Below are 27782 nucleotides of genomic sequence, written 5' to 3' on the forward strand. Positions count from 1 at the left end.
TAACATAGATACTCACCACATATGTAGGGGGAAGATGTTAGGGGTAATTAGAGACCTAAGAATACCAAATCAGTTGGTAATGTTAGCAAAAATAACCATTAAAAAAGTTAAGTGCATGATACGGATTCAGGATTTGAAGTTTAAAACCCAACAACGATCTACGCCTTGGTGACCATCTCTCATGGAGACTGTTTAAAGAAAGTCATAAACATCACAAATCAGAAACACAGACTCAATATCATTGAAAGATTCGAAAATTATGTACTTACTAGAGGCATATATATATATATATATATATATATATATATATATATATATATATATATATATATATATATATATATATATATATATATACATATATATATATATATATATATATATATATATATATATATATAAATATGTTGGAAATATCGGGTATGTGGTCTATATTAAATAAAAAATCTTTGTTTTTTCTAAAGCTCAATATTTCGCCATTTATTTATAGCTTCATCGAGAGTAACTGTAAAAAACAAACATTTCAAAAACACTGACGTACACTTAGATTTACAATACTTACAGAAATTAAAAGATTATACACATAAATAAAATTGAATACTAAAATAACATTATTGTTGATGAAACTGTACATTTAATAAAATGCATGTTAAAATTTAAAATATCTTTGAGCACGTTCGTTAACAATCAATAAGATGGAAAATCATCATGGAAATTTAAATTTTAACATGCATTTTATTAAATGTACAGTTTCATCAACAATAATGTTATTTTAGTATTCAATTTTATTTATGTGTATAATCTTTTAATTTCTGTAAGTATTGTAAATCTAAGTGTACGTCAGTGTTTTGAAATGTTTGTTTTTTACAGTTACTCCCGATGAAGCCATCAAATAAATGGCGAAATATTGAGCTTTAGAAAAAACAAAGATTTTTTATTTAATATAGACCACATACCCGATATTTCCAACATATTTATAAATTGTTTTTTGGTCGAAATAATCACGCTATATATCGCTAAAAGGAGTAATCAACAAAATGGTTCTTATAACAACCACCAACAAAAATACGCGAAAGAAAACCACGATTCCTACGGCCTCGTTATAAAACCAGTAAATTAATTTATATACCCGGGAGCACTAGCCCATATTGTCAATAGCACTATCAAAGAGATTAGCCGCAAATTTTGCATCGCCAACAGGTTCTATTTTGGTCTTAATTCTCTTTTCAAATTCCCTAATATATCAAGAAACAGAAAATTAAAACTTTACAAAACAATAATCAGCACAGTCCTAATATGTAGCTCAGACATTTTTTTGGAAGCCGTCTGTTGTAAACTGGTCATACAGTCAGTAGGCTTAGTCATCTTCCATCACTCAGGATACACATTCCAGGATTCTGGAAGCCTCTACCAGCTTGCACAAGTCTAGAATATGGGCACAATTTTGCCTGTTCACAGACGATGCTTTTTGGATCTCTCAAGGCCGGCTCTGGACTGAAGTATTTAGTACCTGAAGTTCTCCTTGTACCTGAAAGATTTTCCTCAATGACATGGAACCCATACCACTACCATTCCCACACTAGCCTAGACTCTACCTTAGGGCTTATAAGAGCCCCATAGCTGCTTGACTATAACTTAGAATCTTGGACGCGCCTAAAAAGCAGTGAAGACTGTTTAGTGATGTTTTGAGAGGAAGGTACATAGGAAAATTTACTGAGAGGTAAAGGAAAAGGTAAAACATAGAAGATATGAGAAATATGGGATTCTGTGATTGACAGGGGAGGTTAATGAATAGGAAAGACTGGAGAAAAATTCTTTAAGAGGCTACAACCCACATATAGTTGTAAATCCAGAATAATGATAATAAGTACTAAAAAACAATAAACCACTTTATTTCAAAGTAAATGTATATAATTTTTATATTCAAATCACTAATACAATAGAACCATAAAATAATTTGGTAAGATTCATAACATTGCAGTGTTATTAATATTATTATGATATAATACTACTTTGGTGAACAAGTAAAGTCTCAGTACCAATGAATATCTTTAAAAACAACAACTTTCTACATTGACTTACCTAAGTTTAACAGAAAAAATGGTAAATAACTATTTGAGGGTCTTATTACATTTAAAATCTACAGCTGGGAGAAGGAATGTAAATAAATATATACAACAGCAAATTAAAAGATATTTAGACATTCAATGATGATCTGTTGTTGGCCCAGAATTGGTGAGCTGATACTGCTAATGTTATGAGGTATAGAAGAGCAGCAATCCAACAGTTATAAGCATTCTGAAAACATAAAATGTAATTAAATGTTAATTGTACTCTTTTATATAATAAATGTTAAAAAATTATGATCAAAGAAAGGTTTAAATACCAATCTCAATAAAACTTTTTAAGAGAAACAATGCAATTATGCAAAAGAAAAGTATGGCCCGGCATTCACTAAACAAAAATCTATATTAAATCATTTATGTTTTAACAATTTTAACTAATTAACTTGAGCCAAAACTATTTTGGGACTGCCTATTAAATAAAATAGTAGAAATGTGTCTTTACTGCTTAATTTCACAAGAACTATTAAAAATTAACAAAAATAGAAGGATCAAAAAATAGAAAGAGCATGAATGTCCCAATAATACTTAATTGAATCTATTTTATCTGTTCCGAATGGTAAAATGCTTCAAATAATATATTTGTGATCTTAAAGACACTAAAAAAAGTTGTGGCATGTGGTGATAGAGAAATAGATAAACTTTCTCAGTGGGTAAATAAAACAGATCATGAAAAAACTAAAACCTAAATGCAAATATAATGAGTTAGATCTAATAAGAGATTCCAAATTATTCTTAGTAGTCTAAATAATTATAAATTAATAAATGAAAAATTAATTAAATAGACATCAATGTTAATATAATTGCCTAAAGTAAAACCTATATTAATGTATTGGTATGCTTGACTTATTCATTCCTTGTAGTTAGTAAGTTGGTATCATGGTCATTATCAATATAATTTAAGATTTGTGTGTTCTTGTTTAAAAGTCTCTTGTATTTAAATATATTTTTGTGATCCTGAACTTTAATAAACCTTTTTGCACCAACATTTGTTTTAATAACCTAACAATTAAAACAATATAATATGGTTATCATGTTTATAAAAATAATAACAAGAGGAGCATATTTTTTTCTGTAGTGATAGGTTTAGTTTCAATTATTTGTTATTACCCCAGGATTTATCTTATTCAGATCATCAATATGGGGAATTTTAATGTTTTTAAAATAGCTCAGTTTCGCTATTGCTAGGAATTGAACAGGAAACACACCAATGGTAGTAAAACAACCTACCTAGATGTTACCAGGTTTCCTAATTAATTAAATCAAATAGGTACATACTTCAAAACTTTAAGATTCATATAAAATTTGTTTACATTACAGCTAATACTCTGTAGCTCAATGTCTTTACAAACAATAGTCCTTCATTTCCTTATCACATGGGCGTAGTTATCTAAGGCAACTAATTATAAAAATTTATCTTTTAATTCATATCCATAACAGTCCCTTTAGTACAAAAGTAGCTACAAATGTAAGTAAAGGGTTGGGAGGTGAATATATGTTAAAAACAAAAGGGCATTTCTTTACCTGAGTAAAACCTGTATTGACGTCGCTGTAAAATTTGTCTAAATCGCCCTTAAATTCAACTGCTGGAATATCTTCTGCTAAAGCCACAGCCCCAATGTAATAGAATACACCCATTAGACCCTAAAAATTAACATAAATTAAATATTTACTTTAACACTATATACAAATCACATACCAACTGGATAATACCCCATGCACTGATAATGAGACCGCAAAGGGACAATTTAGGACCACAGAAAGGCATTTTGAACTAAATTGGTATTCGCCTATAATTTAGTTTTCTCAAAATGTCATGTGATAATGTGACAATTTCAGGGCTGAAATATCGTGACTTAATCAAAATGACAGGTTTTCCTAATTTAGATTCTGCGCTATACATCGATAGTTTTCAAAAGACATATGATATACAATCGATACTTTGGAGGAGTTTGCAAAACACAATCACAGTATACCCAATCAATCAAAACGGAAAGATTTTTGTATATTATAATATAATAAGTTTGTGTGGTTTGATTGAAAGATATATAATAGTTTCATATCTGTATCTGGAATAGGTACTAGATTACCTTTGAATTATTAAAAAATCAAGTACGCGTATAAAGTGTTGCCTGACTTTCAATAAATTAATAATTTTACAATCATGATTTCGATTATCATAAGAACTTGTTTCCATTTACATTGTTTTAGGAGTCAGTCTTCTTAAAACCAAGACTATTCCTGGTAGATTATGAAACACAAAATCAGCGGACTGGCTTTATAATATGCTCTAAGCTAAAGAAATGGAGATGGCAATATATTGATGAGAAATATGGGAAAAAGATATTCAAAGGCGCACAACAGATCCCTTCGTTCTTCTCCAGGTCCCAAAGAATTGAATTAGAAAAATCTCTAATGCTAATAGTACCACATAATAAAGAGTTAAAAATCAACCAGTAGAAAACCATTTACCAATAGAATGACGCGAGCGGTTAAATACTGGAAATAAGCATATACATAAATATCATTAATTAAATTAAATTCAGATAGAGCTGAGCCACTGTTCAGGGGGTAAACAGTCTGGGAAAAATATACAACCAATATGAATAGCGAAAGGACGACGTGTCCGGACTAATAAACGGATCACTTACCATCTGGGACCGGAGCAAGATATTATCGATATAAATGGGGCAATGCCCGATGCTTACGAGCAAAGTTACCTCTTTTAAACAAGCAACAAAAAGTTAGAAAGAATTTAAATACCGTAGAAATACAAACAGATGACTGATTAAATGCCAAGAAGTATTCGACTGGTTAAAGCTAGCAATAGATACCATCTAACCATACAAATCCCCAGGAATATAATGGAACTTTCTGAGATTACCGGTGGGTCAAAAAGAAATTCTACCACATACCTACCACAAGAATCGCTCAAATCAGCTTAGAACTGGAATATGTACCTGAAATGTGAAGAAGGACTAGACTTGGTTTTCATCACAAAAAAGGTAAAAAATCACCCATACATTCAAAGTATTTAATACGCTTTTAAAAACGAATGATTATTTTTAAAAATTTTTGACCGAATATCGTCTACAATTTCTGTCTGAAAATAGTGATCAAAATAGTGACAAACTGAAGTGAAGAACATCCTAACGGCAATGAGAAATGGATGAGATTAATACCTACTACATAATTTTAATTCCTCTTTGAAATCGACTGCGCTAGAAATCGATTAAACATATTTTTTCGATACCTTATGCTGTTTAATAAGTCTGCGTTTAGCGCCATCTACACAATCGCCACAGCGCAATCTGTAGAATCGGGCAAATTCCAAAAAAAATTAGAGGTTATTTATTAAGTGATTATCAGCAATTGAAACCACTTGATCGCGGCTAGAGAGGCCCGAGCAGTGGAAAATTAAAATATTTGAATTTTTTTAAAAAAGTTCGTTGTGAATATATTATAATCATGGCCTCCTGTATTCGAATTATAAGTCGAGTGAGTATTTATGATTTATAAAAAAATTACGTCTCGATTAATTATTACATATGAATATATAATATTCTTTATTTCTTGATCTTGGTGTACTTTATTTATTGTCTTTCGTTTATTTATGCAGAACGACTTTTTGAAAAAGATTTTGATTATGTAACTTGTCCATCTATTTAAAATAGGATTTGCACTCAATAGTTCAAATATTAGATAACTTTTGTCGCTCTCAAATTTTTTTAGTTCACTAAAGAAGTTTACAATATATACTCGAGTATAAAATATTAACCATTTAATAATTCGAAATACGATGAAAACGAAGTCAAATAAAATAGACAAGAGTACTAATTTGCGGACTGTTATTTAACTTATTTCTATTGATAGCCTTACTTTTAAAACCTAATTTGCAGTAGTTCAAAAAAAGGAACATCAAACAGTCATGATATTTCAAATAAAAGATGTAGTTGCAATCTGAGCCCACTTTATTTGGCTGAATATTGAAAGAAAATGCAAAGAACTGTCCAGTCACTAAAACATGGGAAATAAATAAATAACAATGTGCAAAAGGCATTTATATAGATGACAGTCATAGGATATTCTCTGGACTATATTTGTTCATACCAAAATGAAAAAATACTGAAGCCAAATTTCAATAGAAGAAAGAAATAGGTACAAAGAATATACCTATTAAATACCAAAACAAGAAACTTATACAAAGTTGATAGATATAAGTATTTGGATATTATAGTACATGAATCAAATGAATTAGTTAATGATTAAAAAAAATGGAAGTATTATGTATCATTCATAGTACCTATCATTCTGAATTAGTAGTAGTAGAACAGTATTATCTGCATTCTTATGCTAAAAATTACTCTATTAATTTTTATTACCATGTGAAATACTACTATACAGCATGAGAAATAATATTTTTATGATCCTGTCTTTGATCCTTTACATAATGTATGCTTCTGGATGTTTGTTCATTGATTCTAATCCTATCATTTTGTTCCAATATACATTTCTTATTCTAACATTTTATGATGATCTACATGATCAAATGCGTTTTGAAGTCAACATATAAAGTAAAACTTCTATTGTCTTACTACAATAGTAATTGGAGAGGAAACAAAGTCTCTCTCATCCCCACTCTATAATCTTTAGTAAAACTTTGAGTGCTTGGTTAACTGTAATAATTTTTAACCTAAAATCTGCACACCTATTTGACTTTTCCTGGTTGGGATAGGAATAAAAATAGATTCTAGCCCAGTAGACACTTCTTTGTTATTGTAAATTGAATTAAATACAATTACTAATAGATCAAGATGATCACTTTCATGGTTTACTTTGTCAAGTTCTAGGCTTCTGTTGATTTTTAATTGTTTAATGGCATTTTTCATCTCAATTTTTAGAATTGGAGAGCTTTAATTAGAAGTATTTATCATAATATCAATTATTTCATCACAGAATATCTCTTTTATGTATCTCTCATTCTTGTATTTTATCTTTAGTATTATAAATTAACTGTCCGTTATCATCTACTTGGGAGTAATGATGTTTTTCGATGATATATGAAAATTTCTTTACTTTTGACTAGACATTTGTACTGTATCTCTATTCTTCTCTTATTTTATATTGTCTTTTTCATATATATACATACAACATGTGATCTTATCCTATCTTTTGCTGCTATTTTTCATATTGGAATTTATTCTTGTCAAGTATTAACCAGATCGTACTTACATCATTTATTTCCATGCTATATTTATGTTTTGAGTTTTTATTTATATCCTGTCTATTGTTGATAGTTTTTTGTTTATATTATGATAGTTTTATCTTGGATTTTTCCTTCTTTTAATCAACTGACATTGGGACTGGTCTTTGTTTTTTTACTACCTTAATTTTTGTGCAACCATTTGCTACAACAGGATTAAAAGACTGTTGACTGTTTTAACATTGGCGCTATTGTTGCACTTGTAATGTAGTTACGGAATCTTTGATTCATTAAAGTCTGTAATCATAAAAATGTTTGTATGCAATAGTTAAGTTTAGATGTACAACGCAGTTTATAAGTATATGCCGTTACCATATTACATTATTGACAAAACTCTTAAAAATCTTTACCCCATTTTGTTGTGTTACTTTTTTCCTCTTTTTCATTTTTTTCTTTACCTCTTTTCCTAATTTAGAATTGAAGTCATCTTTACCCTCTTTTATTGTGTTACTTTTTTCCTCTTTTTCTTTTTTCTTTACATCTATTCCCAATTTAGAATTGAAGTTACATAGAATGATGTTAATGTCTCCTTTTGTTGATAACTATAAGTGGCGAATTTCGAAGTAGTTGACAGATTTGTATACTTGAGCTCTCTGATAACCAACAATGGCGATAGCTCCTGAGAAACCAAGTATAGACTCACAATGGTTCAAACCACAACAGCCAAATTATTTAAAATATGGAAAGACCAAACAATAACAAGGAATACTAAGCTCAAGGATAAAGCTAAAGAATGTGGGTCTGTAGAAGAATTCTAAGCAAGTGGACAGAACACAAAACCAACCTTTCAATTCTGGAGGAGCTTCATGTAAAAGACAGGCTATTAAAAATAAAAAAAAAGTAAACTGAGCATACCTATATTACTTTGATATCCAGATGAATGGGGACTATGTAACTATTGGTAATAGAAGGAAAGATGAAGGTCAAAGACCAAGAGGAAGATCTCCAACACAATAGACAGACAAAAAGACTGGTGGGCAAATCCCTACATGAAGCCATCCATCTAGCACATTTTAAAGTATCGTCATGCACTGACAAGGGCTCAAGGAATGAGGAGGAGGATATTGAACATATCCCTAAATTTTCTTGTACCATTATTAATTACTGTTACAACATCTGTTTTGTTACTTAAAATAAAATCTATTTCATTACATGTTCTTCCATTCGGAGTCATCCATTTTGCATTTTTGTTTGTAGAATGTATTCAGAGCATAGTATTGATTGCTTTCTAGGAAGTTGACGAGTGTTTGTCTTCTTCCATTTCTATTACCCAAGCCACATTCACCTATGATGTTTTCAGAAAGGTATTTTTTTACTAATTTTAGTGTTAAAATCTCCCATTATTATGGTATGTGTGCTGGGATAATTCACATTAGTTTGTGTTACTTCCTTGTAAAACTTGTCTATATCTTCGTCAGAGTGAGTTGGCTTTGGTGGGTGAAATTGCTTACTTCTCGAGATTTTTGTATACAGGGTATGGAAGTATGCATGTTGACAATCGGCTTGGTAAGAAATTTAAAGAACTTTGACATGTGGGTCTTTAGTCTAATGTTTAAAATTCCATGAACAACCCTGTTAGAAATAATAAGTTTTAAGACAGATGAATAATGACTGTGAACTCACACAAAGGATCAAAAAATACAAAATAATTTACCCCAAACACATAATTTATGACTGATATAACTTCCTTCCTTTATTATTTCTATTTTAATAATAAAATGCATTGTTTTTGTTGCAGACGACTAATTCCAAAAGTCTCATGTTCAGTGAGATCCAATCAAGATGTTTTCATGTATCACCCCTGGCGGCTGCTGCAGCTAAGGTTGCAATGAGCAAATTGGATACTGACCCAATTCCATACGAGAAATTAAACAAAACTCTTGGGGTAGTCAAGAAGAGGTTAGGAAGACCATTAACTCTTTCTGAAAAAGTCTTATACTCCCACATTGATCAACCAGAGTCCCAGGTAAGTAAGACGATAATAAAATTAAGAATAGTTTTTCTTTAAATATATTTGGTAATTATATATTGAGCACTTATTTATAATTCTTTTTACAAATTATTTTAAAATTTGTGTAATTTATTGTTTTAACAAAGAAACTCGTTTTTTGAAGTAGTACCTACTACTCATACTTCAAATAGTTTTTGGTAAGTCGATGGAATTAGCATGTTACAGGATTAAAGATCTTAGTTCATAATATGTACTGCTATATAGCTGACCTGGCGAACTTTGTACTGCCTTATAATTAATAAATGTTTTGTTAAATTATTAGCTGAGTTATATTAACTTTTTATATTAAGATCACATTAAGTTGAATAAAATTCAAAAAGCAACATTTCACGTGGCGTTAAAGTAACAATTTGCTGAATGGGTTACACACTGAATTATTTTCATTGAAGGACGTTGTGATATACTTAATTTTTCGGTGTGTTACCAGGCACGAAAATGAACAAATGGATGGTTTAGCTACACGTGAACATACTATGTACAATTGCTCACGAGAGAAACAATTATTTTCCACAATATTCAGATCAATTAATCGGTCCACAAACATTCAATGATTGATCTAGTAAATTGTTTATTGTCATGGTGAATGTAAGACGAATCGGATATTAAATTCGTTTAAATTCTAATCGTGTATCCCTTGGTATCATCGGAATTCTCGGAATGAGAATTTCTTCATCCTTAAATTTTTCTTTGAGTGTCGTCGCGGGTATTATAATTGATTATAAGTATAACGTTAAATGATTTATAATATTTTTAAATAAAGTTTTTAAGCATTAGCCGTGGAATTTTTCCATCACTCTTTATACCTAAAGTAAAATGATGACATTGTTTTGTAAATTTTTGATTCTTTAATATTATCTTTGACTTTTGTACCATTTACTTCAAGTATTTGCAGATATGGTCACTTTTTAAAAACGTTTACCTAACTTCAAGTACACCCGTTGTTTACCATATAATTGAATAACTCACTAACAGTGTAACAAAAACAAAATTTCAAACTTGGAATTTAAACTTTTAACAATAAAAAAGCAATCACGTGTTAGCGTGTAGCTTATCAATTACTAAATATATTACGTTGTATTTTGTTTACCAATAACCAAGATTTTGTGTTATTTATATAATTGATATTATGCTATAAATATCCCTATATAAATTAAAATTATAAATATCACATTTTAATCTAACATGAAAAAAGATTCGTCAACAAATTTCTGTAGACAAAATAGGCCATGGAGAATATTTGGTAAAACTAAGTTATAGTCTATTTGGAAATATGTACATGATAGCTTAGTTTTATGGCAGAATATTACAACAGTCTTTTAGGTTAACTGAACAAGTTTTTCTCCGTACATACATTAGCCAGGTATTTGACGAACTTTTTCATTAATATATACCTAGTATACGCTTTCAAGATATTTTTTATTTACTAAATAACTAATACAAAATATAAACCATAACGATATGCAATGAATGTAACAATTAATGTGATATTAAGAAAATAAGATTAAAGTAAATGTTCAAAATGTCCACCTCCAACATCTGTGCAAGTTTTGTAACCGATATACAAATGACCGAGTCACGTTTCTTAACTTTGTAAGTCAATATTATTAAAAGCTTATCTGATGTTGTTGGAGGCTTCTGGTGCACAAGTTTTTTATACAGCTCCACATGAAAAAATCAATTTTTGACAATTCCGGTGATTGCGATGGCTAAACTGTTGGACCTCCTCTGCCTATCCACCTCGCAGGAAAGTTATCTTTAATTGATTGTGAATAAGAGCAGTATGATTAATCGGAGCACCTTCGCGTAAAAATCACATTCTTTGTCGAATATTAAGTGGAACATTTTGCAATAGTAATGGCAAATGAATATTTAGAAAATCCAGATATATAGCATTATTCACACGGCGTCAAAAAATGTGTGTGCCCCCAACAATATCATCACAAAATAGACCACCTACTTTGACTATGAGTGTTTGTAGTGTAAGTAAGGATTGCTTGATACAGAGCAATGAAAATTATACCGATTGGCTGTTTCATTTTTGTGAAATGTAGCCTCATCTCTAAAAAGCACATAATCCAATAAAAATCGGTTGTTATGAACATGCTGCTGAGACCATTGAGAAAAAGTTATGCTACGGTGATAATAATCGACTGTCAATTCTTGATCTAACTATGCGGTAGAAATGCATTTTATGTTTACGGAGGATTTTTGACACCGAAGTTAGATCAATTCAAGACTACAGACCAATTCCTAATAATCAAACAACCTATCTGTAGAAAACAACAAAATAAATTATCAATAATACCTCACTTCCTGTTGACATAAAACAATCTCTAATTCTTCGTGAGAAGAATTAGAGATCGTGAAAAGTCTTCCAGAACACCTCGAATATATGGCCTACCCAAAATTCACAAACCCGAGATTCCTCTACGTCCCATTTTCAGTGCATACAACTGCCCTACACAACCATTGGCTAAGTACTTGGCCAAAACTCTACAACCTTTCGCCTAAAATGCTTCATCCTTCGTCACAAATTCCTTTCATTTCGTCAAACTTTTTAAACAGTACCCTATCTCACCGTCAGATATTTTAGTAAGTTTCGATATCGTTTCACTCATTATAAACATTCTTATAGACGAAACTCTAAACATTCTGAAAACTAAATACAGTATGTCCAACATTTATTCCATCTTCCAAAATCAATTCTACAAACAAATAAATGGGGCCCCAATGGGCTCCCCACTATCTCCAGTAATTGCCAATATCTTTATGGAGGACTTCGAGATCCGAGCACTATCCACATCAATGCTCAAACCCACATGTTGGCTACGATATATTCAAAGCATCCCTGCCATATGCCACATGGCAGGGATGCTTTGGTGTCTTTTCAAACCCATCTGTATGGTATACATCCTAGTATCCAGTTCACGATGGAGGTAGAAACTGATTCATCCCTACCGTTTCTCGACGTTAACAAAAAGCAAACCAATCACAAGGTTTTCATCACTCTGTTTATCGAAAACTCACCCATACCAATCGTTACTTGCATGCCAACTCTCATCATCCACCTTCACAAATTAATTCAGTAATTAAAATACCCTTTACGTAGTTCTACGTTTAATATATGTATATATATATATATATATATATATATATATATATATATATATATATATATATATGATGGTGCTTATTTGTAGAATAGCTAATGGAAGATATGCAATACGCCAGTTGGACGCTGTGCTATCAGTATAGAAGAGACAGCTTCCAGAGTAAATAAAAAATAAAGCCAAATTCTAGGCCAAGTACATAAACAAAGTGTTTATGTACCGCATACATATCGACAGCAGACACAGTAAACATTTAAAAAAAACTTTTCAATATATTCACTGCGGATTTGGACACGAAAAAGCATTGTACAAATGAATGTCGCATTTGTTTTACATTGGACCAAAAATAGCAACGTGAGGCGATTTGTTTAACTGCAAGAAAGCCAATTGTTTGCGTCAATTCATAGCTATGAATCACTACACGTGGGCGTGTGTCGAAGAAAGCAACAATGGAATGAAGAGACAAATTTAAATAAGACGAAGTCGAAGATTTTTAATAAGTCAAAGACTGTTTCATCATGTCAGAGTTAAAGATGTTTGTGGCTTTCGAAATAATTTTCATTAATTTTAAGAGAACTGGAACAGCGTGTTCCTAAATAATTATAAGAAAACTAAACTAAATTTTGGATATAGGTGCATGAGGGAGTTGTAGCTAAATCACTATCTTAAGTTTGACAGCCATATTTTTCGCATATCTTTCATTAAATAATATTTTGCAAAGTTAATATTTATTGATCCTTATAAGATATCTAACCTATTGTAGATCTTTTGTTTTTGATAGTTAATAGTAACCCTTTCTTTTTAGTCTTATTTTTATAAACGTGTTTCTTTCTTTCTCACTTTTTATTGTGATTCCTTTAACGTGGTCATTTTCCATTCATACATGTTCCCATTTAATTATATTGTTCACTTCTTTCAAATTCTTTACCTCACTCTTAATTTCACGTAGACATTCCAGATGTTTTGTTTCCACCGGCAGCCACACTGCAGTTTCATTTAAGAACGCTTTATTAGGTATTTGGAATCGTGGGATAATCATTGCAATCTTTGGTATTTTTATTCTGTGAAAGAGGTAGAACTAATGACTATCAGAAGAGATATACGAAAAAAAAACTTAAGAGATTTTTCTTAGCTCATGGGCCACTTCTTTGTCCTCGACTTCGCTATGACTAACAGAAGGATAATTAGTATTTCTAAGAAATCGATTAAACAAAAGATCCCCACATATGAACTCAGTTTCTTTATGGCCTTTTGATTATTGATGATTATGCCACCGATTGTCCCCGATATTTCTTATCGATATTGACGTAGTGAGCATGACGCACCTTCCACTAGCTGTAAATTCTATTTGAAAAATATTTGGCTATCTGCCCATAAAACAGCGTAACATTTTTATTGTAAATAAATTTAGATTTTAATACGAGTTTTTTTGCCGGGTGGGATAAAATATGGTATATTAAGTTTAACTGAAAAGATAAAGGTTTTTTTGGAGTTATTATTATCCAGATTTACGAAGTTATACGACACTCACTCCCTCTGGGAGGAAAATTCTCTGATCTGATACCTAGGTGATCGATCCTTATTTTATTATTGAAAATATTTGAATTTAAGGTTTTGTTTTGGGCCCATTTCTGTATCTGATATTTACAGCAGACGTGTTAACCAGCAATGCTACCTTCTTAGCTACTTTTGCCGATGACACGGGAATCTTTGCAGTGGATATCGACTTTAATGTAGCATCATAAAAAGTACAAAATCATTTAATCCAATTACAACACTGGCTTAAGCGATGGAAAATCAGTGTTAATGCTAGCAAATCAGTACAAATTACTTTTACAACAAGAAAATCTACATGTCCACAAGTCTATCTATATAAGGATTTTTAAAGCAGTCGCCGCCTTCCTTCTTTCAGCCAACGTCTTGGGTCCTTTCTGTTCTGCCATTCTCCATCTCTAAGGTCTCGTCTTTCCATGGCCTCGTCCACTTCATCCCTCCATGATCTTCGGGGTCTACCTCTTTTCCTCCTTCCTATTGGGCTCCAATCCGAAATCTTTGCTATCCACCTTGTATGATCTGTTCTTCTCACATGTCCATACCAAATTAAACGTTTTTCTTCGATGTAGCTGAGTATGTCTTGTTCTACTGCCATTCTTCGTTTTATCTCCTCATTTCTGATGCGATCCATTTTGGTTACTCTGCAGCTTCTTCTCATGAACTCCATTTCAGTTGCTGTGATTTTAGACCTGTTTCGTTTATTTATTACCCAATTCTCTGCTCCATAGGTCATTATACTGCGTACCAAGGTGTTCTCTTCTTTGTATTTCTGGTAATCTGTCTATCCCACAGTACCCCGTTCATTTGTTTAATACATATTCTTGTCTGTGCTAATCTGCTGGTTATCTCTTGCGCTGTGGTTCCATTTTTTGAGAGTATGAATCCTAAATATTTGAATTTATCAGTGCCGTTAATTTCCCTATTATCGTCCATTTCCAAGTTTCTCACTGGTTCTTGCTCTGTTGTTAAATATTCGGTCTTTTCTAGATTTATTTCCAGTCCATTTTTTGTGTATTTCTTTTCTAATTTTCGGAGCATATAGCACAGATCTTCTTCATCTTGAGCCGTTACCACTTGGTCATCTGCAAAGCATGTCCACAAATTTATATTAATAATACCCCCATTCCTATAAAACCCGTTGTCAAATACTTGGGATTGCATCTGGATGAAAAACTTACATGGACAACGCACATTAAAGCTAAACGGAAACAACTAATCTTAAACTAAAATATATGAACTGGCTATTTAACAAAGGGTCTCAGTTATATCTTGAAAATAAACTGCTTCTGTACAAAGCTATACTCATACCAATTTGGACATATGGAATAGAACTATGGGGCTCTAGTAAACCTTCAAATACGATACTTCAAACATTCCAGTCCAAAATACTCCGTATGATAAGTAAAGCTCCATGGTATATATATATATATATATATATATATATATATATATATATATATATATATATATATATATATATATATATAGTAAACTCTTAAATATTGGGGAAATCTGCAAGAAAGACTCTAATGTGTATCAATTGTTTCGCCGAACGTTTTCGCCAAAGAGAATTAATTTGGCTTCTTCAGGGCTGAAAGAGAATAAATTATAATTAGCTACCATATATTATCTATTAAAACATTATTGATCTTACCGTAACTTAGAATTGTAGAGTTAGAATATTGCAAGTTAGAAGTTAGAGTCTTTTTTGCAGATTTCCCCAATATTTAAGAGTTTACTATATATATATATATATATATATATATATATATATATATATATATATATATATATATAACCAAACACTTCACAATGATCTGGACATTCCATTACTTAAGGATATAATAAAGAATCACTTAATAAAATATAAAAATCGCACCACTGATCACAACAACGAGCTGATAAATGATTTATTTACCCAACCACTTACCGAAAGAAGATTGAAGAGAGTATGACCAGAAGACCTACCGCAATAATACTTAGAGAACCGTCACTGGACGATACCTAACTCACGTTAATTTACTTACAGACTATTTACTTATTACTCTGTATACAGAGTAGATTGTAAACATGCAATGTAACAATAAAAAAATCTACAGCGCTGGCGAATATCGTGATCTAAAACAAACCATAACCCAATCTACTCTGATTTCTAGCTCTGCAACTCAACAATGTCATTAAACTTTTTCATCCTCGAATCATTAAGTACTATCAGTAGGCCAGTAAATTAACGTAAATACGGCGATACCCTGTAATTTTCTGTGTCACCACCGAATTACATGAAAATTTGGATTTAGGTTGTACTTACCCTCTACTTCTTTTTGGACTTTGCCGTTGGTTGCTTTTTATTTTTTAGGGGCAAAAACGACCCATGTTAGATTAATTGTATGTGAATAATTGTAAATTAAAGCGGGTAATTGATTCAAATCATCTTTTAATGAATTGAATTAATATTAATTAACATTAACTAACATAATTTAAGATTTTATCATAGTTTAACCCCTAAATCTCACCCCCTAGATTAGTTATAATTAAAACAATGTCATTGAATACCTTCTGCGCTGATCTGCATGTAAATTTGGATTTAGGTTATACTTACCCTCCATTTCAAAATTGGACTTGTGCCGTTGGTTGCTTTCTATTTTGTAGGGGTAAAAACGACCTGTATTAGAAAAAGTTTACTACAGCTGGTTAATGAAAGTGATCAATTCGATTGATCTCACGAGAATCGTAAAAAATGGCAAATATAGTGCCACCTTAATTTATTTAACACCTTTATAAAAACTGAGTTTATTCTCGGCAAAATCCTTCTCAATATTTATTTTTTCGTTTGTCGTCACCTTAAGCAAATAGGGATCGAAAGTAGTCTGCCCTTCTGAATGTGTTTCGTTTTTAATAGTTAGTTCATCTCTTTTCTTTGTTCTCTGATCATTCTCCGTATTTCTTTTTGTGTTTCGTAGAAGTTGTGTTCCATCTGGTTTGAGAAGCTCTGCTAGTGTTCCCTTTTTATTTGTTTAACTAAAGTATTCGTTTCATTTCTGATTCGTTTATAGAGGTTGTATGCCTGTTGTGTTTGTTGTGTTTTGTATTGTAAAAAAGCTTTTTTCTTTTCTTCACATTTTGTCTTCACTTCCTCTCGAAACCATGGGGTTTTCTTTATTGATATGTTAGTGTTCCTTACTTTCCTCTCTCCAAGTGATTCTGTAGCTGCGTTAATTATATTATTTTTGAATTTTTTCCAGCTTTCCTCGATGTTATCATTTTCTAATATTTCATTCCCAGCAATAAGTATTCCGTGGATTACTTATACAGAAAAGCGCCGATCTCTTTGGTGCAAAGTATTTCAGGATGATTCTTATTTTATTTTTATTTCTTATAAAGTGACTAATTTACAATTAAAAGACCAAGAAGATTATATTAGTAGCAAATATGAGTAGCAAAATTAGAGGATGAACATTGTCAATAAGTACTCATCAGCTATTTTCTTTTTCAAGACTTATTTTTATCCACATAGTTCTAATAGAACACATTTTAATTTCAGGATATTCAACGAGGAACCTCTTACTTAAGGTTACGTCCTGACCGTGTTGCTATGCAAGATGCTACCGCCCAAATGGCTATGTTGCAATTTATCTCCAGCGGTCTGAAGAGAGTCGCCGTTCCCAGCACCATCCATTGTGACCATCTTATCGAAGCACAAATTGGCGGACCTCAGGATCTTGCGAGAGCGAAAGATATCAACAAAGAAGTATATAACTTTTTGGCCTCGGCTGGAAATAAGTATGGTGTTGGTTTCTGGAAGCCAGGTTCAGGTAATTATGTTTCAATTATATTGATTTTGAAGTATTGCTTTAATATTTTTGAGCTGTATCTTAAAAAAAAAACAAAAAAACTAACCAAAAAAATCACAAATCAAATTTTCAGTACTTAAGATTTAGATTAAATAGATCAATTAAATGTTCACTATTCGTTAGTTTTGTCAAAGTAACCTTGACTTTTTTGATATAATATTATTGTTGAAATTTGAGTTTACATTCTCATTATAGAATTTTAATATCTTAAAAAACATAATTATTACAGAGTAAATAATTTTAGTCTTTTTATCAATTGAATAGGATTTTTTATTTATTTACGTTATTTTAATGTCTTATCTTGAACGTGCCTACCATCATTGATAAAGTATTTTCATATTTTTACATCTGTTCATTTAATTAAATGAGATTAGATAGTGACATGCACATCTTTTTAATTAAAGTTATTTACATGCATTGTTCTGCGCATAGACATAGGCAGTAGCAAAGTTATTAGTAATTATAAAAGTAACTTAAAATATAATGATGATCAAAACTAGAATTGTTTTAGGCACAATTCTTCTTGAACATTTTTGTAATTGAGATCTTTGAAATCGCCAATAATGACTGTATTTTGCGATATTTCACAAGTAGATCTTCGTAGATACGGTCGCGCACAAAATCGACGTTTTCCTGAATGACTGCTGGTTTTGATGCACCTGTTCTTGGATCGTAACTAAGACTAATCCTTGCACGTTTTAATTCCCCGTAAAAACGAGAGATACGTGACTGATTTGGTGCTTCATTGTTGAAAACAGAAATCAACTCGGTGTCGAATTTTTGCTGAAATAACTGACTTGGAAAAACTTTTATAGTTCTTTGTAGATTCAACACGTCACGTACCGTCCTGGAATACTGTGAACCTCAAGGTCTGTTATGGTATAGTCCAGTGCATTTAAACCCTGGGGAAGAGTTTATTAAAAAAATTTTTAGATCTCTCTTAGCTTGCAATGTCGTAATTATGAGATGCTAACATAGCTTCTCAAAAAACCTATAATATTTGAATTCTGAGAACGCATCAGGAGATCATATGCTGTCTCGTCTCTTCCTTTAAACATTTCCTGCACATTTCATCCTCATCTAGCTATGTTTTTGTTGTTACCTCAACGGACATTGTTCAGTGATTAGGTCTATATTAGATCAATATTTTAATAATTAATAACGCACCGATGTTGGTATCTTGGAGACTTGGAGGCGAGCAAAGAAATGTTGAGCACAAGTTGCAGAAGGGCTTTTGAAGAGGGAGGACTTAAGGTTATCAGGTCAGAAATGGAGTATATGTGGTTGGGAGAAACAGGTCATCGAATTGCTTGGGGGAAAAACTAGGACGAGTAGGAGGATTTAAATACCTTGGCTCCCAAATAACGGAAAGAGACAATAGATCGAGAAATTTTCCGTGGAATTACCGTGAAGAGATACTCTCTGAAATATACTTATTCAATAATAGCACTGATTAATAAACTACCAGTTATAAAAGATAAAAATACCTTAATAAGTTTTAAAATAGTGTGTAAACTTAAGTATTAAATTTAAAAATTGAATATCGTAAATAGATAATGTGCACACAACCCTTTACTGCATAAGACCAATCTGTCCAATAATCAATAGTAGTACTTAGGTACTTGATAAAACTAACAAATATAGAAACAGTATTATAAACAGAATGAATAAACACCGGCGACGAAGGAATAACCTCGTGGGCTCCCGATTGCTGGATGAAATGGTTGAGAAAATCCAAAATGGTCCACCCCAATCTCCTTTACCACTTTATGATTATGTTATGGGACATATGTTGAACCATTCTCAAAATAAAATTGAATCCTTGGGGGAGCAATTACAACCAACAGGTAACTTAAATAAAATTCTTCCCCAAAGTTTTACCCCCAGTACTTTCCCCCCAGGCGAAACTAGGGTCTAAAAAATAGACACAAATTCTTCCACAATTTAAAATAAATAAAAAATTAAATTAACTTGAAAATCCTGTTTTATAGATAACCACACATGTACACAGATGTGTTGTGGATTGCCTACTAAACAGGCGAAAAGACATTTGTATCTTTAAGGAAGTAATTAAATTAAGACAAAAACCGAGAACGCCTACCTACCGTTACAAATGCATGACACGAGGAAAATCTCCAACGGATCATAAAAGTAGTAATTTTCCTGGTGATCAACACTTATGCTATTGGTCTAAAGAAAGGTTTTGGAGCTGCGAAACATATAACGAATGAAGAAAGCCAAAAGAAATGGAACACCAGAAAAACATTTATACGCAAGCCTCAAAGAACACCACCAGATATTTCACGCAAAATATACTAGTGAGGGGATTTACAGACCAATAGATTTTTTTTTCTGAGTGGTTTCTCTCATGTTGGTGTAGCGTCACTCCTAGATATTTGACGCATTTCTTTGATGTCAGCCGTGCCCCTGCACATTGGAACTCCATCCATTGTCTTTGACGTTTACCCTTCAGAATGATAGCTTAGGTCTTCTATGTCGCGAGTTCCAGTCCGTGATCTATCCATCCCGCGCTACTCCAGCACAGCGAGATCATCCGCAAAGGTGAAGGGAATACCTTCTCCGTATTCTTTAGATTATTATTATTATTCTTATTACACCAATCTACCTAGTTTCGTATATTGAATATTAACCAACACATTTTACACTTTAGGCAATTATATTTTGCTAAGCATGAAATATTTTAAATATTTCAATGTCAATATTTAATTCAACATGGAGTTGAAAAAAGAAGATAATCTGAAAATCCTTCTTGTTTTTTTTTTCGAAGTGCAAAATAAATGCTCTTACAGAGCCAAAATCAAAAAATCTTGAAGCAAATAAGCTGTGAGACTATATTGTTTCAGTCCCAACTTCAATTACGAAATAAGTAATATAAGAACCACAGAAATTAATTTTCAAAACAGAGCTTCTTAATTAAAAGTGGAATTAATAAGAGGACATCTGCTACAACGTCTACTAAGTTAGTTTAGAATAGACAGTACAAACAATGTTTGAATAAAAATGACGAACTTTCGATAAAGAATAAACATAAAAGAGAAAACTTTGCGATCAGTTGGAGATTAAACTATATCTCCCATCATTCATAGGGAATTTAGAATCAGTACTCAATACAAATCTTAAAATTTTTTTGCTAGTCCATGTTAAATAATTACATTATCTGTTATATTAAGTTCTTATACAAGATATTCTCAATAAAAGTTTTATTTGCTTATATTTTTGTTGTTGTTATAGGTATTATCCATCAAATCATCTTGGAAAACTATGCCTTCCCTGGACTTTTGATGATCGGTACTGACTCCCACACACCAAATGGCGGTGGTCTTGGTGGCCTCTGCATCGGTGTTGGAGGAGCTGATGCTGTTGATGTAATGGCAAACATCCCCTGGGAATTGAAATGTCCAAAAGTTATCGGTGTCAAACTCACTGGTAAGGAATTTTTAAATTTTCTTTGTTATTACTAAAGTCAAAATAAAATCAATGCATATAGTATAAAATATGTATTTAAATATTAAGGCATTTGTATAAGTAAAAAAAGCTAGAGAGACTTGGCAACGATTAAATTTCTGATTTTTGTTTAAGTATGTTTAGCTTTTTTTATCTAAGTAGCATAAATGATAGAGAAGACAATCACCGAACTTTAAATGGTATTTGACTTTGATTTTCCTACATAGGTGACTGGAATATTTCGACGTTTTTTCACTTTTTCTTTTGAGCTCAAGCATATTCAATCCCGTATGTTTTTAAGCCAGGATTAAGCCATTAGTAAAAGACTGATCAGAAAAATTAAACAGGATAATAAATAAATATAACATCACAACATTTAAAATAACCCATACACTGGGACTTTATATGGGGGAAACATCTATTACTTGAACTAAGCCTCTTTATCTGGGACATACAATGCAGCGAAGTCAAAATGCTAATCAAAGTGCTTTAAAAAAATATTAAAAATTAAATTGTATTCATTATTAAATATTTTAATTATGTAAATATATTTCAGGTAAACTTTCTGGTTGGACTTCCCCCAAGGACATCATTTTGAAGGTAGCTGACATTTTAACTGTCAAAGGTGGTACCGGAGCCATCATCGAATATCACGGTCCTGGATGTGAGTCGGTATCTTGTACTGGTATGGCAACTATCTGCAACATGGGTGCTGAAATTGGTGCTACTACATCTCTATTCCCCTTCAACAATAGAATGGCTGATTATCTGACTGCTACTCGAAGAGGAGACATCGCCAAAGAAGCTCAGAAATATAAGGAATCCTTACTATCACCTGACAAAGGTAAATAATAACAAATCCTGTATATCTCGTATTTACATATGCTAAATATCAACATCTTACCGAAAAAACATTAAGTTTCATATGCAAATCACAATTTCCACCGTCGTGATGCATTTTGTGATATTATTTTTCAAGTGAAACAAACAGAATGTGCAAACAGTAACGTTTTTTGTTCTGTTTTAATGCTAGTTTCTAAATAAGTGGATGCCTATAAATCTGGGCCTGGACAAAGGAATAGTTTTGACAGAATTTTGTGTGAATTTATATACTTGCATATTGTAGGTGCTGAATACGACGAACTCATCGAAATCAACCTCGACACCTTGGAACCACACGTCAACGGTCCGTTCACTCCTGATCTAGCCAGTCCAATCAGTAAACTTGGAGCTAACGCCAACAAGAACGGTTGGCCAGTAGACATCAAAGTTGGTTTGATCGGTTCCTGTACCAACAGCTCATACGAGGATATGGGAAGATGTGCCAGCATTGCCAAAGAAGCTATGAAACACGGCATCAAATCCAAAATCCCATTCAATGTCACTCCTGGATCAGAACAGATTCGTGCTACTATCGAAAGAGACGGAATTTCTAAGACCCTTACCGAATTTGGAGGCACTGTAAGTAGTTTAGATTGTTTAGATTAAATATTTATTTATATGTTACATATTTAGATTTTCTAATTTGGATTTGACTTTTAGGTACTAGCTAATGCTTGTGGACCTTGCATTGGTCAATGGGACAGAAGAGATGTTAAGAAAGGAGAGAAAAATACGATCGTAACATCATACAATCGTAACTTCACAGGACGTAATGATGCTAACCCCGCAACTCACTGCTTTGTTACATCGCCAGAACTTGTAACTGCCTTAAGTATTGCTGGAAGACTCGACTTCAACCCATTAACGGACTCACTCAAAGGTATTCATTGTTATTAAAAGGAAGTAAATAACTTACTGTTGCGTGGGGTATGAAACGACACTACCGATGAATTACTAAACAAATATTATACAAGGTGATGCTTTAGAATTATTCAAAACAACTTGTATCTTTTAAAATTCTGGAAATTGACAATATAACAAAAATTGTAAGTGATATTTACAGAATTCGATTAACTGTTCCCATTTTCATTTATTTTGTCGTTCTCGTACGAATTTGTTATTTGTTTCTGTTCAAGCATTAAAGTCGCCAATATTGCTTGAGGATCTTATAATATCAAGTGGTAGGTGATTAAAAATTTTCTTTCCAGTGTAAATAAATGATTTTTTAATTAATGTAGAAGTGGAAATTGGAATAACTTAAGTTAGATGAGTTAGATTTGTAATCTGTCCGAATATCCTCTTTATGTTTTTTAAAAATTAAGCACGCTATTTCAAGGATATATATGTAAGGGTATGATATATAAGTGTCAAGATACTATGTTTCCGGAATAAACGTCTGCACGATGTATCAAATTTGACCTTGTATAAATATCTGAGTGCTCTCTTTTGTAGCATAAAAAGACTGCTGAAATGATGAAGAGAACAGCTACCCCAAAAGGCAAATACCGTATCTCAAGTTAAATTCAATCAAGGTCACATACACTTTTTGCAATCTTGAAATCCAAGTGGTGTGCAACTGATTTGACAGCAAAGCAACCAATCTTTTTGCTTAAATACACAGTATGCTGCTTAAATTTAAGTTTATTATTCAATATAGAGACCTAAAAATTTGTTTACTGTGTCAGATTGACAAGAATTGACTTCAGAAGTAATTCTTAAAAGATGTTAATTGAGTTTTTGAAAAATTAAATGTCAAATGATTAACTTTGCACCACTCCAAGATTTTTAGCAAATCAATACTAATAATCTCATTCAGTACCTTAGAGTTCTTGTTTTGCCATAAAATTGTGGTATCATCTGCAAATATAGTAAACCGACCATTAATGTCGAGGTTAATTATGTCAATAAAATATATCGTTCATTGATTTATACAGGCTGGGATCTCTCTTTCAAGTAAGAATTGAACCACTTTATAGCAGTGCCTCTAAAATCATATATTTCCAATTTATTAAGAAGTATTTTGTGATTGAAAAATATAGTTTTTCCATGAATTCAAAGATGGCATAATATGTACTTTTTATTGACTGGAAACTGAATTGGAAGAAAGAAAGTAAATTGTGTTTTTGTAAGAAAGTCATCATTCTGATTTTTACCAATTTTTCTACAACCTTTGAAAGCTACGGTAACAAAGAGACGGGACTATAATTAGCAGATAAAACCCCCATTATACAGAGGAATAATCTTAGCAAATTTTAAACAATCACCAAAGTGACCTGTTGAAAACACGTGTTAATTGCTTTCGCTAAAACTCTCAGAACATTAGCCGGAAGATAATATAAAACTTTAGATGGGGTACCATCCCAACCTGCAGGCATAGGATTTTTAATGCTTTATATAATATTTTTTATTTCAGCCGAGTTAGTAGGATTCCATTTAAAAAATGCATTGGATCAGAAGAATGAATTTTTCCAGCGAGTTCTGGGCCTACCGAGCAGTAATATTTATTCAACGCACTGTGATCTAAGACTATATCAGTAATTTTGGGAACTTAGCTCTAAGATTATTAACTATAAGCCAATATTCATTTTGTTTGTTATTGGCATTTTCCATTCTAGATTTAAATGATACACATTTAGCTAATTTAGTAACCTTCCTAAATATATTTGGGGAAATAGAGAGAGATTGTAAGTTTTTGAGGAAAATTCTAATTCCCTTAGTATTATTCTTTTTTGAAATGCCAAATTAAAAATGGAGAGCAAAAAATATTATGCCAATCTTCCCGAGTACATAATGTGATAAACCTATCAAAATTACATTTGCTGAAAATCCTACATCGACTGGCTGTATAATGTGGATTCTTTAAGGGGAAATTCACATAGATCGGGATCATGATCTAAAGAAAAATAAGCAATGACTCTGTACCCGCCAGATCCGGATGAAGATTAGTACAAATAGAATCCAATATGCTGTTGTTATCTCTGGTTGGTTCGGTAACAAGCATTCTCATATTAAAACTATTAAGTAAATGTATAATGGTATGACTGTGTGATGAATCAGATAATCAATATTAAAGTCACCTGTCAAGATAATAAAAGCATTTTGTGGAATTTTTTCAAGCAAGTATTCCAATCTATGAAAAAATAACTGAATAATAGACTTACGTGGTCTGTACAAAGTGTTTCTAGAGGATATAAACTGTGCTCAGTTAAAAGTACAAGATCTGGCCAATCATTTTCGCTATGAAACACTTCTAGTTCCTCAACTTTATGACGTATAGAACATTATGTTGTATAAAATAATAAAAAACAATTTATTACTGATATTAGATTTAGTTACACTGGTATCGAGTTTATCACCTACTACACTGACAATATTATTTATGTTATTTTTGTGCCCTATATTGTCAAAGATTATATTTGATCTTGGTTGGGATATGATGATTTTAGAACATTTTAACTTGCTTTTAATGGCACAGGAAATATGATAATTTTTTCCGCACATCACACATACTATCGTTTTATTTGACTAAAGTATCTAACTTTCTAATCCACTATAAATATGTATAAATCCTCCCATGTCTTCGCTGTCTTGTTCTTTTTACTGTTTCGACAAGAACTGCCATATCTGATTTTATTTGTTTTACTTCTACTATGCCTTCGTCGGATTTGGTTCTCCATCCTTGAATGTTCCATGTCGTCGTAACGTATCGTCTATTTTATTGAGAGTATTTTATTAAACCAAATAATATTTTTAAAGGTTCTGATGGCAAGAGCTTCAAACTTAGTCCACCATTCGGGGACGAACTTCCCAGCAAAGGATTCGATCCCGGCCAGGACACATACGCAGCCCCAGTTGCCGATGGTTCCAACGTAAAGGTCGACGTTGATGTAAAATCTCAGAGGCTACAATTGTTGGAACCCTTCGATAAATGGGACGGAAAAGATTTGGATGACATGACCATTCTGATTAAAGTAAAAGGAAAATGCACAACCGATCACATTTCAGCTGCTGGACCTTGGTTGAAATATCGTGGTCATCTTGATAACATCTCAAATAACATGTTCATTACGTAAGTATCTATAATTGTAAAAAATACTCAGGTCTTTCTGTCCTTGATTTTTTGAGAGATCTGTTTCACACGATATTGTACAATAACTATAAGAAGTCATTTGATATCAAAATAATTTTACTGATTTTTTAACTAGTTTTTTGTGTATCCTGTAAAGTTACAACTAACTCCATTAGCGAATTAACACCATAAGCCTATGAGAAGTTAGTTATGTTTTTAATAAACATATATAATGTACGGTTTATAGCATCCTATACCTTCCCGTTCCCAGTCTTCATTCACGTTTATCGACCGTGATCTAATCTCCTGGTAGTAGATCTCTCTGACATTGCCTTTTGGACTCCATCAATCCATGTTTTCCTCGTTTTTTTTCGCTAAGGTGGCTGTCAATTCAATATTATCTTCGGTAGGTGGTGATCTGTCGTTCTCTGTACGTGCCCGTACCAAATAAGCTGTTTTTGCTGTATTTCTTGTATAATGGTGGTTGTTCCGTCTTATATACAAACAGATAAATACTTATGTATTTTTCATTTATTTTTTTCAGAGCTACAAACGCCGAGAACGGTGAACTAAACAAAATCAAGAACCAAACAAACGGCCAATGGGGTGCAGTACCAGACGTAGCGCGTGATTATAAAGCAAAAGGTATTAGATGGGTAACCATTGGAGATGAAAACTACGGAGAGGGTAGCTCCAGGGAGCACGCTGCTTTGGAACCAAGGCACTTGGGTGGACGTGCCATCATTGTTAAATCCTTCGCCCGTATTCACGAAACCAACCTTAAAAAACAGGGTATGTTACCTCTCACTTTTGCCAATGCTAGTGACTATGATAAGATCCAGCCCACAGATAAAATCAGCCTAAAAGATCTTAAAAATCTTACCCCAGGAAAACCAGTAGACTGCGAAATTAAGCATGCCGATGGTTCAGTTGATAAAATTAAACTAAATCACTCCATGAACGACCTTCAAATCAGTTGGTTTAGAGCTGGTAGTGCATTGAATCGTATGAAGGAAATCGCCGCAGGAAAGTGAAAAGTACATCAATAATTTTTAATTGTATTTAATATTATTTATACATGTAGGTAGAAACATCGTCATCGAACGGTTACATGTAAGCTGAAAACTGTGTTTGTTTATTATGTAAAAAGTATTTTTATGTAGATACTAAATATTCCTTCTAATAAATATAGACAATAATTCTTATTTATTCTAGTTTTTTTCTTTGTTACCTATTTCTATCTTCGTTCTGTGACAAACTGAGATCAGATACTATAAGACAGGCAAATCCACTATAAATGCCTCTAGTTGGAAGTATTAGAAAGACAATACTGGCAAAAGAAAGAGCTCCTTGCGCTTTCATTGACTCTAAGAGGGAGCATTCAATAATACCTCATTTGAATCCATAAACAGAGCATCAATAAAGAGGAACATTGGAGCCTCACTAATGCAATG

General features: G+C 32.2%; 2 protein-coding genes across 2 annotated transcripts; one reads left to right on the top strand and one right to left on the bottom strand.

Moving 5' to 3' along the window:
• Positions 1 to 1876: 1876 nt before the first annotated feature.
• On the bottom strand, positions 1877 to 3982 carry LOC140448586 (ribonuclease kappa-B-like). The gene is made up of 3 exons (XM_072541671.1): positions 3823 to 3982; positions 3648 to 3767; positions 1877 to 2298 (listed from the first exon to the last, which is right to left on the bottom strand). Exons 1-3 carry the CDS (start codon positions 3889 to 3891, stop codon positions 2197 to 2199), a joined length of 291 nt encoding a protein of 96 aa, XP_072397772.1. The 5' UTR covers positions 3892 to 3982; the 3' UTR covers positions 1877 to 2196.
• Positions 3983 to 5410: 1428 nt separating this feature from the next.
• Positions 5411 to 27537, top strand: LOC140448033 (probable aconitate hydratase, mitochondrial). Its single transcript, XM_072541077.1, has 9 exons — positions 5411 to 5621; positions 9125 to 9352; positions 17603 to 17873; positions 21165 to 21359; positions 21934 to 22221; positions 22504 to 22838; positions 22920 to 23139; positions 26016 to 26328; positions 26873 to 27537. The coding sequence occupies exons 1-9, from the start codon at positions 5592 to 5594 to the stop codon at positions 27360 to 27362; spliced, it is 2370 nt and encodes a 789-aa protein (XP_072397178.1). The 5' UTR covers positions 5411 to 5591; the 3' UTR covers positions 27363 to 27537.
• Positions 27538 to 27782: the final 245 nt, after the last annotated feature.

Source organism: Diabrotica undecimpunctata, chromosome 8, assembly GCF_040954645.1.
Source record: "Diabrotica undecimpunctata isolate CICGRU chromosome 8, icDiaUnde3, whole genome shotgun sequence".
In the NCBI taxonomy this organism is placed as follows: Eukaryota; Metazoa; Arthropoda; class Insecta; order Coleoptera; family Chrysomelidae; genus Diabrotica; species Diabrotica undecimpunctata.